This window comes from Nothoprocta perdicaria, unplaced genomic scaffold, assembly GCF_003342845.1.
Source record: "Nothoprocta perdicaria isolate Ctin4 unplaced genomic scaffold, notPer1 scaffold_41, whole genome shotgun sequence".
Taxonomy (NCBI): domain Eukaryota; kingdom Metazoa; phylum Chordata; class Aves; order Tinamiformes; family Tinamidae; genus Nothoprocta; species Nothoprocta perdicaria.
This window is the reverse complement of record NW_020455655.1, coordinates 693,038-710,279: the sequence shown is the minus strand read 5'-3', so window position 1 is coordinate 710,279 and position 17,242 is coordinate 693,038. Positions and strand designations below refer to the sequence as shown.

The 17,242-nt window shown below is 41.8% G+C and overlaps 1 protein-coding gene and 1 long non-coding RNA gene across 5 annotated transcripts in view; one reads left to right on the top strand and one right to left on the bottom strand.

Moving 5' to 3' along the window:
- The window catches only part of TCF12 (transcription factor 12), a 149,579-nt gene extending 142,838 nt beyond the window's left edge, over positions 1 to 6,741 (top strand). For 3 of the 4 annotated variants that reach the window (XM_026045759.1, XM_026045757.1, XM_026045756.1), the window contains 3 exons: positions 564 to 796; positions 3,014 to 3,167; positions 4,643 to 6,741. In XM_026045759.1, coding sequence (XP_025901544.1) covers positions 564 to 796; positions 3,014 to 3,156 — 376 coding nt within the window. In that variant the 3' untranslated portion in view covers positions 3,157 to 3,167; positions 4,643 to 6,741. The remainder of the gene's footprint in view (positions 1 to 563; positions 797 to 3,013; positions 3,168 to 4,642) is intronic. The other variant, XM_026045758.1, reaches the window with a different exon arrangement.
- A 5,965-nt stretch (positions 6,742 to 12,706) lies between these two features.
- LOC112952772 lies at positions 12,707 to 16,720 on the bottom strand. Its single transcript, XR_003250462.1, has 2 exons — positions 16,662 to 16,720; positions 12,707 to 12,765 (listed from the first exon to the last, which is right to left on the bottom strand). It is a non-coding gene; the product is annotated as an uncharacterized LOC112952772 (long non-coding RNA).
- Positions 16,721 to 17,242: the final 522 nt, after the last annotated feature.

The following is a 17,242-nucleotide window of genomic DNA, read 5'->3' as shown; positions in this document are numbered from 1 at the left end:
CGTGTCGGGCTGCGCTTCTCCAAGGCCGCTGCTGCGCATGGAGAACAGCAGCCTGATAACCCTGGGGCAAAGTGCAATAAAATTAAACCTTTTTAAAAGTGTATTGAATTGACGTTATTAGAATTTTTTTTTGTATGAAGTGAGGTTTTGCTGGTTTCTGGTATCTCTTACTTAAGAAAGTATCTATTCCTCACCTGGAAAGAGGGGTGGGTTGCTCCTGGGATGGGCGTCAGCGAGTGCTGCAGCAGTTGAGCAGAGCTGCACTGCAGGTTCCTGCAGGAACCAGCTGCACACAGCRCTCTGTGGGTGCTGAATTTTTATTTTTGGGCAAAAAATCCAGGAAATCCAGGAATATGAAAAATTATCTCTTAAACATCAATAGATATCTAGCTGTTTTGGTGAGAATATAGCCAAACATGCACTACATAAAATATATTTTAAAATGAAATAGATTAAATGGCAAGCAATTCTAATTCATCAAATGAGAGTTTTCATTGAACAGGGACACTTGTTTTGAACACTGGTGATAAATTCAGTATACTTCTATTTATCCTTTCTTGCAGCAGTACTAATGAAGATGAGGATTTAAACCCAGAGCAGAAAATAGAAAGAGAAAAGGAGAGGAGAATGGCAAATAACGCGAGAGAACGTTTGCGTGTGCGAGACATTAACGAGGCGTTCAAAGAGCTCGGCCGCATGTGCCAGCTCCACCTGAAGAGCGAAAAACCRCAGACCAAGCTGCTCATTCTTCACCAGGCCGTGGCAGTCATCCTCAGCCTGGAGCAGCAAGTGAGAGGTGAGGGCCGGGCCGGGCGCGTGGGGCTCCTGTGCGGAGCGTCTCACAAGGGGTGCCCGAGTTCCTGACCTGTCTGTGCTCTCAGCAGGGTGAGGGGCACCCTGTTGAGCAGAGAGCGGGTAGCTTCCTACTGCCATCCTTTCCCGCTGTCCTGCCAGCCTTTTCCTTTCCCCTGTGCAGTTAGCCCTCCTGGCCTGTTTTCAAAATAAATTGGTTAATTAAAACCTTGACGTATCTTGTTTTAAATTGTAAGAAATCTTTATCTGGTAGTACAGAAACTTTAGCAAAAGTAAGAGATCTAATTTTAAGATTAGCCCTACATAATTTGAATATTAAAATGCAGTAAATTTAACTGCATTTACTTCAGTTTTGCATTAAACATACGAGGGAGGAGGAAGGAAGCCCACTGGTACTTTAATTGAATTGGCGGAGGCAGTGGGGGTTGCATGTGTGTTCTTTATTTCTTTAAATCTTCCAGAAGAGAGATCGTAGCCTCTCCAGATACTACAGAAGGATTTTTTTTTCTTTTTGCCTACTTTTCTCTTAAGGAAGCGTATTTCTCTAGAACTCCTTCCATCCTTGTGTGCTGGTGCTGAAGCTATTGCTGACCTTTAATCCCGTATTAAATGTGTGTTCTATTGACGTGGAGTGTTACCCCTTCGCGACGTTTGTTTTCACGGGTGCCCGTGCGCGGAGCGCTTGGTGGCTGTCACAGGCGCCCGTGCTGCCCTCCCGCCCCCTCCCACCAGCCTCTGTTGGCTCCCGCTCTGCTCCCGCTGCCCTTCTCCAAAACGAGCGGCCGGAGCTTTCTGAACGCTCCAGATTAGTTCTCCAATGCATTTACCGAATGGCGCAGGCAATTTCCTCTCTGATTGCTGCTATCCAAAATAAAACAGCTTAGATCTGAAACTTTAACTGTAGGCTAGTGCTTTTGTCCCCATTTGCTAAATAACTGAAATCAGCTTCCTTTCAAAGTTTCCACATAATTAAATCATCTTTAAAACCTCAAGGCCAGCCACATTTAAACAAAGAAAACTGTAATTAGGAAAAGTTAGCAGCTTTTATGCAGCAGCCTCTTTGGCAGAAATCAGCCTTGGGGGTTCCGGGAGGACGATTTGGGGAATGGCAGAATGAAGCCTGCACAAAATTGTCAGTTTTGCCGTGTCCAGTGCCCCGAGTCAGCGAGTGGCAAGTGCTGAGGGGGCATCTGCACGGCAGGGAGGAGGAGCAGGAGCCCTTGGGCTGGGCTCTTGCTGTCTGCTCTCTGCCTTGGCAGCCTCTTCACAGTTAAAATCATATCTGCAATCTGAACTTGCAAAAATAGAACCCACTGACAGCTAGAAAAATAGCTCAAAATGTTGTTTGAATTCAACGTGCACTGAGATGAAAATTGCTTGTTTTAATTGACAGAATATATTACATATCCTTTACATGTCTCTTTCTGGCCATTGAGATTTAAGTCTTTTATTTCTGAATTCATGAAAAGCCATTTTGAAGAACAAGCGGGTGACTTTCAGAAATTGCCATTATTTGGAAAATGGATCCAAATCTCTGCCTCTGAAGCTAATTGGGGAGGTGGAATCATACTGATGGGAAGTATTTTGATTGCTAGTCCACAGCTGGCAATCATTGCCTTTATAATATGGAAAGAAATATGGTAAAAATTCCTTTTACTGTGGATGAATATCATATTCTCTTGATTTTGAGGGAGATGGGCATGAGGTGATTCATAGACTTGGGGACAAAACATTGAGAAAATAGAAATTCAGAATCAACAAATTCTAACTCGTGCATTCTTGCAGCCAAGGCCTGAAGGGAAGAACGAAGAAGAAAGAAACGGTGCCATCATTACAAGCCACGTGGTGCCAGTTGATTGTAGAGCTTTAACGTGACAGCAAAACACAACTATTCTTTTTTTTATTGCAAATCACAGATTTTTCTGAGTTTGCAGTTTAGCAGCTTTCTGTGACAAGGACAGGCACTTTTTTAAGGTTGCTGTAGGTGCTATCAAGGTKTCTACAGACTTGCCTGTTCAGGAGGTGCCTGCTAGGCTTTTCAGTAGGGTTCGTTTGCTGCTTTAGACACCTGCCTTTTTAGCACGTGCCTGGAAGTGCTGAGGAAATGGAAGCTGCCTGAGCTGTTTTTACTGCAGTGATTAATATATCAACGTTCCCCTGCTATCCGCATAGGATGCTAAGAAATATTTTTCTATTACAGAACGAAACCTAAACCCTAAAGCAGCCTGCCTTAAGAGAAGGGAAGAAGAAAAAGTTTCTGCCGTATCGGCAGAGCCGCCAACACCGCACCCAGGAAGCCACCCTGGCCTGAGTGAAACTACCAACCCTATGGGTCATATGTGAGCACCAGCCAGGTACAGCGCCCCCGCTTCGGTCTCAGGGTCGGGGCAGTGGCAGAGGGGCTGGGTGGGCTCGTTCTCGGGAACTCAGCTGCCRCTAGCAGAACGGTTGCACCTTTATACCTCTGAGCAAAAGCAGGCAGGCTTGTGTGCAGTTTGAAAATTGAGAGAAAAAAAAAAAAAAAAAGAAATTTTGTTTAATTCCTTATTGCTTGTACACGTTGTTGCTGATGGCTCCATCTCTTGGCTCAGGTGGCCACCTTGGCATGACAACAGAATCACAGCTAATGGCTCTGCTAGATAAGCCAAAAGCAACAGGGATGAATTATACATCTTTAATGGTCTAAATATCACATTAGTTCATTTAAAAATCCATGTATTGTTTTCCAGTGCTGATTCAAACAGGGAGACTGCTCATCTCAGACACACAGGTTTGCTCTCTCATTTCAGACCAGATAACAAATGATGATTTCAGCTCATACCATTAGCCCAGTGGTGATTACCCAGCTATCTGTGCAATCTGTTTCAGTGAAGATAGCTAGGCGATGTAAAAAGCAGTGTTTTCAGCTTTCCAAGGCAAAGGGTATTTTGTAGTACCCCAAACAATCACATACAAGAGAGTTAATTTAACAATAGGGAGGTCTTACAGGATATTTTTTTGTAAAACACAGATTTTTGTGTTTTGAATGAATCTTATTATATCAATTACCTGCTTAGGAAAGTCGACTATATTACTGCTTTTACAAGGTGCTTTCAAACAGAAAATAGGAAATATCAATAACTGTGATAAAGGGTAGTGTTGACATGAAAAGATTATAGAAGGTTATTAAGCATATACCAATGCAAAGTGTCAAAGACAAACCAAGTCAGTGTTTTTTAAGTCTGGCTTTTGCAGATTTTTATTCATGCCATCTGTAAGTAAATCTGTTTTCCTGAGAGTTCAAGCCCAGCAACTCTCAGAAGAATCAGCAGGTTTTACCAGTTGGCTCATTCACTTCCTGCATCCTGGCTAGAGCCCATGTAGCAGTCGTGTGTTTCTGTACCTGGAACTAGGCAGAGAGTTACAGGGCAGGTGATTCTAAACAGTCTCTAAGTTAGAATAGTGAAAATAAGTATTCCTGCTTCTGTAATCATCATCACTGGTATTTTAGCATAGGGAGATTCTAGGAATTTCTTGAGGTGCAGGTAGAGCAGCTTTGTTGATTTAAATTGTCCACAGCAGATAGATGGTTGGTGTTTGGTACTTCGAGTGAGGAGAGGGGGCTGTCCCACTGTCCCCAGCAAGACCTCAGAGGCACCCGACCGTCTTTGACAGTATCGTCACCTGTGCAGGATTCATGCCCAGAAAAGGGAGCTTGGGTCTCTTGGTGTCAATTTCTTTTGTACTTAGCTGGCTGAAAATGCATTTAAATTGGTTTAATTGTGCTGATATTGCATTCCTGATGATTCTTTTCCTAATGTCACTTTTCTTATCCCAAATTTCATGCTAGAATTCCAGAATTATTGGTAGGATACACAGAAGGTGACCTTTCTTCACAAGGACACAGACAACTAACATTATATGAAGACACAAACCTGACAGGAGAAAACACTTGAAGCAAGAAACCCAAATGCAATCTTATGATCAAAGCTACTGGTCAACACCTGCATCAGGACCGAAGATACACGATCTTCAGGCAGAATTTCAGTCCATGAAATACTCTGAACATATCATTCTGTTGCAAGCAGTGTGTCGCTTCTGCACAATCAGAGACTGTTGTGATCTCTCCACTCATTGTGGAAGTTGCCTTGTGCCTAAACTGAATTGACAAATGCATTGTAACTACAAATTTTATTTATTGTTATGGAACTGTAAAGGTCTACATATAAAGGGAAAAGTTAACATGTTAAAGCTGATAGAATTTCAGCTGGATGCCAGCATTTACTAAAGCTGTTCACATTCAGAGAACAAAGCAGTGACAACCGTCGACCCGTAGCATTCCCAGCAAACCTATTAGTGTCTTAAAAAAAGGAAGGGAAAAGTCTTTTGTTGTCCTTTCCTCTCCTTTTGCCATATGATTAGTGTTTTCCATGCAATAGGAAACTATTCCTTGGTATAGCTTTTTTTTTATGTTATTTTTGGTCTCTGGTAATCTGAACAGTTATGGTCATAGTTACCCTTCCATACTGCGCTCCGTGCTTCAAGCCAGTAGAAGACATAGTGAAAGCTGCAGGCAGGAGCAATACTATGACCATAACATTTCTTGGATTTAAAAAGTGATTTTTATTTTCCCTGAGACTTTTCTCAAACATTTTTTTTTTCTAATTATAAACAAAACCTTTTTAGGCTTCTAGGCTTCATAGTAAAGCTTGTAATGTGAAGTGTAAATTGGGTGGGGAGAATCTACTTTGTTAGAGTTGCTTTGTTTTCCGAGCAGTAAGTACTACATATAGTACATGTAAAGTGTTAGCTGTATGTAAGCACAAAATGCATTAAAATACAAAGGAGATTTTTTTCAGGCTGTAATTCTGGTGAATACGAAAACCCTGAATTCACCGTGGCAGGTAGTGTGATGATACAACCACCAGGAGGGTGGGCTACGTACTTAATGGAGCATAAGAGCAATGGTCACCGATCTTTCCTTATTGTGTACATTAATTATCTTGTCATTTTGTATGGCTTGTCAGTGGAGACAAAAATCAGTGTGAATCAAATGCAAACAAATGACCCCCTCCCAAGCCATATTAGCATTAAACCATTAAATGTTTCTCCACCGGAACAGTGTCCATAAGTATTCCTTCGTCACAAATGTGCTGAGATGGCTAAAATCCCTTTGAACTTCCATGGAAACTGTCTTCCACTGCAATGACCATGGGAGGAAATTTCCCAAGCCAAGGTTGTCGGAGCTACTGTTTATATCTTGCATCTCACATCACTGGCAATTGGTTCTCACACACAAAAAAGGAACAAAACAATTTTTATGAAGTCATTCAATTTGAAAGAACAAAGGATGGATTGTTAAAATAAACTAATGAATTTAAGCTCATGTTTTGGATGGTTCCTAACAAAACAGTTTGTGAAATTAGTGGACTCATCTCTATTACTTTAATTTGCATATACATCAAATAACATCTGATTATATCTGTGGCCTTGTTCTTCATTTCAGTGTTTATCAGCTAAACAAATTTGTTGCTTTTGACGTGTGAAAGTGATCACGTGCCACTGCCTGGCCTTTTTCCTTCTAAGCTTGTTGTCTTTTTGGCTATATTAGACTTTGCAGTATGCCCAGAAGCTTTCCTTCATAAAATAGAAAGAAAAAAACATTTGGCTTATTTTTCACTGTAGCTAGTCTTTTATACAATAATCTTGTAAGAAAATTTCTTGAATTCTAAATATTACTCTTTCTAGATTTTTGAAATCGAAAAAGTTTTCAGTAAAAAGTTTCTTACTTTATTTTACTATATTAGGTAGTAAAAATGTAGGGTTATTTACCATAACCTGTTCATTAATATCAGAAATTTACAATAGCATTGTAAGACCATAGTAGGGTTCTAGCATACCGTGTAGTACCTATGGAGTATTGTAAGAGCTAATTGTCCGAGATGAATTGCTTCTCATCTTGTTCTCCAGTTTCCATTGTTGGTTTATTGCAGATTTGTACCCTGTGTCAAATTTCAAGGTATTGCTGATAAACCTTTCCAACCAGCAGCAAGAAGTTCAAAAAAATTTCTGTCAATGTAACAGAAAACACTATGTATATAACATTTATGTAGCAATAAATGTGCCATCTTTTTTTAACATGGTAAATCAGTGAGTTTTTTAAATTTCTCTCTCATAGGTAACGGGTTGCTTGAGAACTACCAGCAAAAGAGCTTCCTTGTTTGAGTAAAACCTAGTGGCCGTTTTCAGCAGCGCCGSAACGCGCAGCCCGCGGGAGCTGCAGACGCGGAGCCCTGGCGGTGGCTGCTGCTGCTGCAGCCTGGAGCTCCCGCGGGAACGTGGCCCGCGCTCCGGCACCCACGGAGGTCTGGGGGAAACACGGTAGCTGAAGCTTGACAGTAGAACTCACCTCTTCCTGCCAGTGCCAACCAAAGAAATGGTCTCGTACAGTGTCCCAGGCCTACAGCAGGACAGTGGTGAAGTCTTCATGCAGCTTCTAATTGGAAACTGTTTAGTGGAAAAAAACTCAATTATTTAGAACACTTCCTTTACAGAAGTGCTGGGGAGGAGGGAAAAAAAAAAAGAGATACCCTTAGGAAACTGACATCAAAGAAAAAGGCAATTCAAGGTATAGATAGATATAGATAAATACCTGTAGATTTTTCTAACTGAAAATGTGTGTATTTTCAGTCAGTATAGCTACTATGTACTTCATTGTGCCCAGCTCTTGATAATGTCCTTTCTATCTTAACAAATCTAGTTAATGTCTATCTTAACAAATCGTCAGATATAGTTTACATTGTAAAAGACTCATTGGCAAGGTTGTATTGGTAAGTTTTTTATTCTTTATTTTAACCTACCAGCACTTTTACCACTGGCAAATCTTAAACCTGGTCTGGCCAAGTGCGGGAGGTGAGACTCAGTCACATAAATCCTTTGGCTGGCAAGCTGTGTTAGTAACGTGGAGGAGCTGCCCTGGTACCTTCCCCAGCAGTTCCTTAGTTTTAACAGCCCATACATGATTGTAAACTAGACTTTCAGCTTCATCGCTACTCCTGTCCCCCTTTTTTGAATATGAGACCTCTAAATTTGTTACTTCTCTTAGGGAGACTAAAAGTGACTTTCCCCTCTTCATCATTTCCTACAAAACTCGTGCTGTCCTGTTTGTACCACCTCATCAGCAACCCCTCATTGTGCTTGCCTTGTTACAGTCCCTTCTTCTGGGTTCTCCACTATGTTTCTTCTTTTCTATTTTTGAAAAAAAAAGTAAGAGCTGTGTGTTGGGATTCCTTTGTTAAATTATATTCCACTATAAATCTCTAAGCATGTGAGGAATATTATGGGAAAGCTTCTAAACCACTGGGGAAGACGTAACTTCAATCTCTCCTCCAGCACCAAGTAGATACTGTTAAAAAGGAGAGTCTGGATTCTTTACAGGAACATGAGCCATCCCCCCAGGAAGTAATGTTCTTGCCATTAACATTAGGAAATCACAGCAGAACATAATGCAGCAGGTTATAAAAGACAGTGTAGATAGTGGAAATACAGTTTTAGTTTTGCTTTTTGTTTACAACAATACTTAGGATTTCTAATTATACTTACAGTTTATAAAATGTCTTGTAGAAAAATGAAATCATCTCTCAATTTTGGTGCCTGGGAGCATTTCAGAGCAGGGTTCAAGCAGAGCCCACGGGAGCCCTGTGGAGCTGCGGGTGTCCCAGCCGCGCTGCCTGATGCTGGTGCACCCGTAACCCCTCGGGCACTGGGCAGCCGCCCCCACCGTGTGTCCCAGGCGCGACGCCTCGGGGCTCGTGGGGCCGCCCTGGGGCTGCTGGCACCTCTGCCCTGGTGGCCACGTCCCCRCGGAGAGGCCCCGTCTCCCGCCCCCTGCTGCAGCTGCAGGCAGGGCCGCCCCGCGCGGGCAGCACCAAGCGGGAGGCTCCAGCAGAGCGGGTGAGTCCAGAGGGGAGCCGTGGTCAGCACCGTTAAGGCACCGTCTGTGCAACTGAGCAACCAGCAGCAGGGATTCACTCACACTGGGGTTAAGACAAATGTACTGCGCAACTACCACCACCTGCATCTCCGTTCCGTTTGGTTTTGATTCCAGTCACAGGGAATGTTTGCACTGGTCATAAATTGCGTAGACCGGACCATGGGCACCAACACTGCAAACTGTTTGTGTTGTAAATGGAATTCTTTAAAATTCTTTGCTCATCCTGAGTTTTCAAGTATTTAGACGTATTTTAAAATATCACCTGCCAAATAAGAGATTATTTAAAAAAAAAAAAAAAAAAAAAAGGAAATTACCAAAAATGTAGTAATGTCATGTACTACATCTACATTTAGTACCAAGAATGTAGTAATGTAGATATTAAAGATCAGATAGAAAGAGTTGCTCAAAATGTTACTCACAGCTGAAGGTAGATTTTTTGTTGTTGTTTTGTTGTTATTTAGTTTTTATGTTAGAACAAGCTTTTTATAAATCTCATGTAAAGGAAACATTTTTATGTGCTGTTGCCTCTTTCTAATTACTTCTTTAACTTTACATGCTGCACATCCAGAGTGCTCGGAGATGGTGTTCCCTGACCACAGAAATAACCGCTTTCAACACTGGCCAGATTCCTTGCAGTTTTTGTGTGCTTTATACACACATATCAGCCTCACCCACTCAGGCCAGAACTTTAGGGTGGTCAAATAAAACCTTCCCATCCCAAAATGCTGAAAATCAAATCTTCAGGCAAGAAATCTTAGTATAAAGTGATGAGCAAGGAAAATGTTTTGGAGCACGTTGTGAACTGTCATCAGATTGACCTGCAAAAGCTGAAGGAGATGGTGCAGCCAAAATGTGCGTTTTTAGAGGCACTGCAGGAAGGTCAGTCGTGAAGATACCCTGTGAGGTCCAATTGTACAGCAACAAAACAAAAGCACAAGAGAGCTCAGATCTTTTCTAGGCTACATAAGTGATAATGTATCTGATTATAAATACAACAGCCAAGCTACATTAATCCCCTAACACTACCTGACTAATTTTGATAAATGCTTATAGCATTAGTTTAAAGGGCCTAGGCTCTGCTTTTAGGTTTAAAATGGTAACATTTAATTAAATGTCCATTTAATTTGTTTATATGACTAATAGCAGGAAGTGTAATTAAACACAAGGTTTTTAAATGCTCACTCCTTTCCTAACATTAAATGTGAGCCTCATGAGATGCAAGTACAACGGGGGGCTATATTTGCTAAAATGAAAACAGCAAAAAAAGACACAAAAAGTGACAATCCACTGAATAGGAGAATATCAGCCCAACATAAATTAGTGCCTGTCACTACTGGTAGCCAGATGGTCATTATTCCGTGTTACAGAAGTATAACAAGTGTGTCAATAAAGATCTCATTATGAAGTTTTCATGGATTTATAATCCATGCATTTATAAGAATCATTTATATGCATTTATAAGAATCATTCAGGGGAATCCAGGAAAAGAGCATGAATGGAACAAAAAATGACATGTTTGTTTTTATAATTCACTGTCTTTTTCTGTTTTGGCTACTTTGCATGTTGGGGATATTTGCCATTGTGTGAGATAARCACCACCACTCGCTACCTGTCCTTTCTGTAACCGATGAATCTTCAACCGCAAGGGCCRTGTAACCCGAGCTCGGGCTTCTGGCTTCTGTCCCGGGCCAGCCCTCCTCTTGCCGCCGTGYGCTCGTGTCCACTGAAGGAGAGACACCCTCCAGTTCCTGCCGCTCACGGGCCGCTGCCGTCGACATCGGGGTTCCAAGCGCAGCCTCTGGCTGAGCTGAGCGAGGGGCTGGTGCCATGGAGCACGTGGAGCACACGGAGCATGTGGAGCACACGGAGCACGCGGCTCCGGATCGCAGCCCAGGCTAATCGCTCATACTGAGCACACATGAATACAGGCAATTTTAAAGGAAAATCCACATGCCCAACTCAAAAATAAGGATCAAAGGACTCAAATATATATGTATGTATCAGAGTCTGTTATCATTCTACTTTGTAAACTCTAAGTTCTATTATACAGGCAGTAAAATTTCTCCTCAGTAGCAAAAAAAAAGAAATACTTAAAAACTTACAGTTGTTCTTATTCTTTTTATTGGAAAGGCTGGATTATTTTTGCCAAAAATCATAAAATACTTCAGCCCAGATTTTCACTCAGAAGTGAAAAAGTTGTTCCATGGTTAAAACTTTAAAGTAATAATCTACTAAAAGCAGATGGTSAAATTGAAAAGCATCAGGCCTTACCCATAAGAAGCGTCACCATCTCTAGCAGTGCAGACAAGGCTGCCAGGTGGACACAAGGTTTTTGGGGCGTTCAGGTTGTTCCACTGTGGGGCTGGGTAACCTCTCACCAGCAGCTCTCCTCTCGTGCTCTCCTGCCCATGCTCACACTCACTGAGTTTCACATACCTTGTCATAAATCATTTCTGAACCTTTTTGAGGTATCTCTGTCCTTCCTTCTCCCAAATACTATTTTAATGCAAACAATTGATGATAATCTGTTCATTGAAAAAAACATAATCTAGCCACATTTGTTTTTAATTTGCTTCATATTATTTTTGTAATGTTTTGAACTCCATATGGAGCAATGAGGAGGACATCAGAAGGAATCTTCATCTTAGATCCAACCATATAATTGTATGTATACATACAATTGTATGTATAACCATACAATTCTTCCCCTCTACACATTTGCTAGATTAATATTTATATATCCCCTTACCCTTATCCTATTTATATTCCCACACCCCAAGAGCCCTTGATCCCCTGACGACACATGCACAGTTTTGTCTTTATGAACAGGATCCTCTTCTCATTTCAATGGTTACACTTATGTACTTCACATTGAATTCATATTATTTTTTGCAGGTCTTTTGCAGAATTCTGAAGCTTACCTCTGTTTCTGGCTTTTCCAAGACACCAGGTAGGGATATGTGCAACAGAAAGATCAAATTATTAAGTTTCACTGCTTATTTCTTCATTAGAGAGCTGGAGACAAAAAACACCAATAAAGTGTCTTACTTGACTTCTCTGGAAGTGAAGCAAAAGCAGTGTTTAAGGGTGGCTGTGGGAAAGCAAATACATTGCTTGAGTGACTTTATAGTGATATCTATTTTGTAACAACTGGAAAGTAACCGGGTGGGTGGTGTAGAAGAGAGGGAACTGTGAAGACCAAATGTTTAGCTGTATTCAACTGTAAACAGAGTGATAGTCAGTAAACAGCCTCTCCGAGGAGAGTAATTAAAAGGCACATGTGAAGAGATGGAAAAGAAGATGGATTCTTGCTCATCAGACATCAAAGGGAAGGCTGGACAGTGAGAAATTAAGCATACCCCACAGAGGCCACACAGCTGAATGTATGTAAGCTAGGAAAGGAAGGAGTGAGGGGGTGAGACAGACAGTGAAAAAAGGGTCCTAAAGTAACAAAGCAAGAGCAATGTTCTCTTCAAGGAAGGAATTGGGAGCAAAGATGCAAGGAGGCCTAAATAAGGCTGTTCTCTCCCCCCCCCGGTTTTCTTTTTTGGGGGGAGGGAAGGGGAGATATCGAGTTGCAGAGAAGTTTTGCAGGATTAGGAGGAGTGATAAGATAGCACAGTAGGTAGCCTCAGAATAAGATAACAAAGGAGGAGCCACAGAAATGAATGGTGCTTCATGGTGATTCTCCTGCCTCTTGCTGTATTGGAAAGCAGAGACCTGTGGCAGTTGGCCAGTTCGACAAGGAAGGTGATAAAAATAAATTACATCTTCTGTTTCCAATACAGGGAGAGATGTTTCTAAAAGAAAGTGGGAAAGGAACTTCTTTACAGGGAGAAACGGTACTTACAAGATCCAAAACTCCTTGTCTGTTCTCTATAAAGTGGTGTCATGATGGACTCCATAACATAGATGCTTGGCTCCAAACAGGGGTTTGGAACAGTCCACCTCTGGGACTGGATATGTTCATGAATGTTCATCTGGAAGAGAAATCCAAGTTCAAAATGAAGGAAACACTTTCTTTGCCTCTCAAAGAGCACACATGAAGCTGAGAGGAACGAATCAGAGAACCTGTGGCCAAGCAGTTTGAGATTTCCAGTAGTGTCCTGGGTGGTCCTTGCTGTTAGATTCTATTAATGTCATCTGTGGAGAATGTTTTCCTTCAAAACCTGATTGAAATTGGGATAAGAGATTTTCCCAAATAGCTTCATTTACAGTTTAGCATGAGCAGAACACATTTGTTAGCACTATTTTTTTGGCCTAAAGTTGCAAACCAGGATGTATGCCCCAAATTTCAATAGAGACTAAGGAAACAGTTGTCTTGGAGTTTTTTGGCTCAGATGGACATACATTTTTTGCTATAAAGGTAGCATTAAAAAGGACTAGCATTCTCTCTCAGAAACAGCACTACAGAGATTGTTTTTGCAAAAAGCAACAGAAACCTGTAAGAAAGGTTGGGACTGGAACTATCCAAGATGATAAATAGTGGGCCTGTCCTCTTGCACCATCTTTCCTCTTGGGTTTGGTATCAGCTGTGTGGTCTCTGGAAACTAAAGGAAAGCTCACCAGGGTGTACCCATTCCCCTGACTTCTCAATAACATATAGGGAAAATGTGACTTGTACCATAAAGTGACTGTAACTGTAGGTCATGGCAGGCAAAGGAGGTATTCTGCATGTTAGACTGTAACGTCTGTTATGTCTTGTGGTTAGGAGAAGGCAACTGGCCTGTTGGTAATCTTGTATCATCCTCCTGGTGGGAAAGCTGTCCAAGTTCTTTGTTTAACCACACAGTGCGGAGTAAACTGTCAGTTTCCCAAGAACGGGAAATCCAAAGTGGATCTGTTCTTAGAGATCCAGAATAAATACGTTATTTATCATACCTGACTCATTCATCCCACTACACTGACTTTCCCATAGACAGATTAGACAGATTCTGTATATGACTAATGGCATTTTTGGGGTGTTAGATATTCCAAAGTCATCTCCTCAAGGGAAGAAATTTCATGTTTCAACAACTTACAAGTGTTGGCTGCAGTTACTGCAAAGAATGGAGTTGTAATTAGTTCTCTAAGATCTTTATAGAGATGCCTGAAAAAGAGGGAAGTCGGTATTGGAAGTCAGAGAGGTCAGTAAAGCAGCTGAGCGCTGGCAGCCCCTGCCTCGATGTTGCTGTGCTGGGGGAGCTGGTGCTTCCTGAGCTCCGGGAGGGGTCTGGCTGCCTCCACGGGACCGGGAATCCTCTTTGCGGGCAGGCAGCCCTGCACTGTCCTCCTGAGAGCAGCCTCCCAAGCCAGGGCTGCACTCCCATCTGCTCACGGGGCTGCACCTGCCTTTCATTTCACCAGCAGCGGCCACGTGGAGAAGAAAATGAATGTGCGGTTCAGGCAGTGGCCTTCGCTTCCGAAGTTCCGGGTTCAAATCCTCACTATGCTGCATTTTAATTACTACCTGCCTAAGGAGGAGAAGGGGATGATTATTAGTCTGGGACCTTCCATTCCTTTTTGTTTGTTCGGTTTTGTTGTTGTCTCTTTTTTGTTTCTTTTTACCATGGATTTTAACAAAGGCTGCTCTTCTTTCCTGTTTGCTTGTATCTCATCTGTGGCAATAATCTTTACACAAGTGACTGCTCTATAAACATACCACTAATGGTTCTGAAGACCAAACACGTCTCCCATCCATTTCCTTTGCACTATGAAAAACAGAGAAGCTGCTTATAAAATCTGTATAAATGGCCACCCGCCTTGGCCATGGCTCCAGCAGCACAGAACTGACATGAGGGTGTTCTGAGTGCTTCTTTGCAGTTGGAGTCTATCTCGTGTAGTGTCAGCTAGTGTAGTGACTCTTTGTAGATGGGAGGCTGAGCCATATTCCGGCATATTCAGCATCAGAGATGAGCAGACACAGCAGACATAAGTCTACTGCCTGCTTCCCTCATGTCTGTGCTGGCCATGCCTTAGGTCTAGCATTGTATTTTCCTTTGCACTCTTTAAACTTGCTTAGAAATCAGAGACAAAGCAGGTGCCCCTCTGCCTACTCACGCTCTTTACTGCTTCATCAGCCCCACCATGTATCTTTACACTTCAGTTCAACGTCTGCTGCAGCTTGTGCTGACAGCCTGAGGAGAGACTGACACTAAACAAGCAGGGTAACCGCTATCAGGTCCCATGCAGGCGCTCAGCTGGCCGGGCTAGGGTAATGCCATGCTTACTGGGGACATGCTAACCTTGCCAGGTGACATCAGCTTCTGCAAAGGCCCCTTAAAGGACTCTGGCAACTCATTGCATGTGAATTCTCAACCCAGCCACCATTCATGCGAAGCAGCATCTCACATTTTTTTCTATCCTAAGGGCAGATAAAGTGACTATAACTGGTCTCAGAGTTGTTGGTCACCTTGAGCCTGACTCAGCTTCTATTGAAAGCCACTGGGGTTTGCCATTGACTTCAGTGGAAGGCTTTAGCTTTTATCAGATCATTTGTTGTTTGTTGCAAGTTTGATTTCCATGTGATATATCTGGATGCTTTCAGTTATCGCACTGCCTTTGAAATGGGAAATCGATGAGCTGTTATCTCTGGGAGCTTGTTAGGTTGATATTTGTTCCTTCAGATCATAAGTAAATTTGTGCCAAGCAACAAGGCTATATAGTTCTTCATTCTTAGTTTGGTAGGAACAACTTCTTTTGGTCGTCCTGTCCCCTTCCCCATCATATAACTGCTTTAGCCTGAGTCAGAGCTGCAAGACTATGGATTTGTCTTTGAGAAAGCACTGTGCTGATGTATATATCTGTTGTGTCCTTGTCTCCTCGGCATCTGTAGCTCCTGCAACTTAAGGAACTCTTGAATTCAGTTCGTGAAATAGTCACTGATGATGCCAGCACCAGCCATCAGTTGTTTATATATATTTCAGTGTTTTGTTACCTGCTGAGAAAATTGAAAAGTAGATTCCTAGTAGCATTACTGATTATTGTACACTCACAAATAGTTGGCTAATATATGTCAAACAAGATTGCCCAGAGGCTATTTTCTTACCCAAGGCTTTACCTCTCTATGTATTAGTAAGCAAGTTCCTTCGTCTCTCTAAGTAGAGTACAGTTACTTCTGCAGAAATGTTGGAAGACATTTTTCAGAAGAGCAGAGTCATCCAGACCATGACATTTAAAATATAGACTCCATATTCTTAGTCTCTTGCATTTTACAGCTGGCCTTTAGATAAGTTACTAACTCATTTGCAATTATAAAAGAAGATCAACTGAACCCACATGCAGACATTCTCATAAGCTACAGAGATAATGTACTTAGGTAGGAATCAGCTATTAATTTAGCTCATGGCTGAACTTCCTTTACCAATCTTTCTGCTGTCAAGAAGAATATTTTACCTTCTTGTGTTTGACTCCTGGTATTACGGCAGACCACTCTTCCTGTTTACCATTTCTCTAGCTTTCATGTTTTGGTCCTGGCTGTATGAGGGACTGAACAGTCAGCATTAGGCTGTGAGAAGTACTTGGAGGTAGGGAAGGGGTGGTGAATGAGAGGTATGCAGGGCTGGGAAATTAGAAGAACAGATTAAGGCAGTAGGAATGCAGTTGCTCTTCTGGGGAAGGGAGTTAAAGAGGAGACAGTCTCCAGGCTCTAGGACCAAGTTATACAAAGATGTCTTTGCAAATGAACCAAAGGCTGAATTTTGTCTTTTAAAAACTCTGCAGTCCTTTGCAGACAGGCAAGTTTACCATCATTACAAAAGACAGGAGGGAAAAAGGGAACTCCCTAAATTACACAGTCAAGAAGTGGTCACAGTGGTAACAGCCAGACTCACAATGTGGAAGGGTGTGGAGTTAGCAGCAATCACACTGGCCTTGCTCTAGCTAGGGGAACACTTACTGACTTTGCCTCTTCCTTTCTTCTTTGTCTTGAATTGAGCAGTTCCAGTGTCTCATGTAGAAATGATCTCCCTCAGCATGTGTATGTACATCTCTACTTTTGGAGGCTTAGCAGCTTTCTTTGTGCCTGTTTTATTAAACAGAAATAAATATGTATCCATCATGTTCTCAAATGCAGGAAGCACAGAAACTTTCTACTGTTGCTATTATAACATATCTTTGTAACAAGGAGGATTATTTTAAGCTTCTCCTCATCTGATTACATTGTTCAGCAAGTTATCCTCTATTTCTTTTAATGGGTTATAATAAATGAAACTAATTTGAAAAATCTGGCCACAGAAAAGATATTTGACTCTAAAGTGTCTCTACATTGCAGGAAGAGTTTGGTTTTATATTAAAATATGTATTTAATTACAGATAGCTTCAACATTCAGGAAGTAATATTTCTATCAAAGTTCCTGATCCTATGAAAATCTTATAGCTTTTTAAAAATTCACTGTAGAACTCAGCAATAGGCAAATACGAGATAGATGTCCCTGAAGGTCTAAGGAGATTTTTCATATCTCTCCTTTGCCTTAGCAT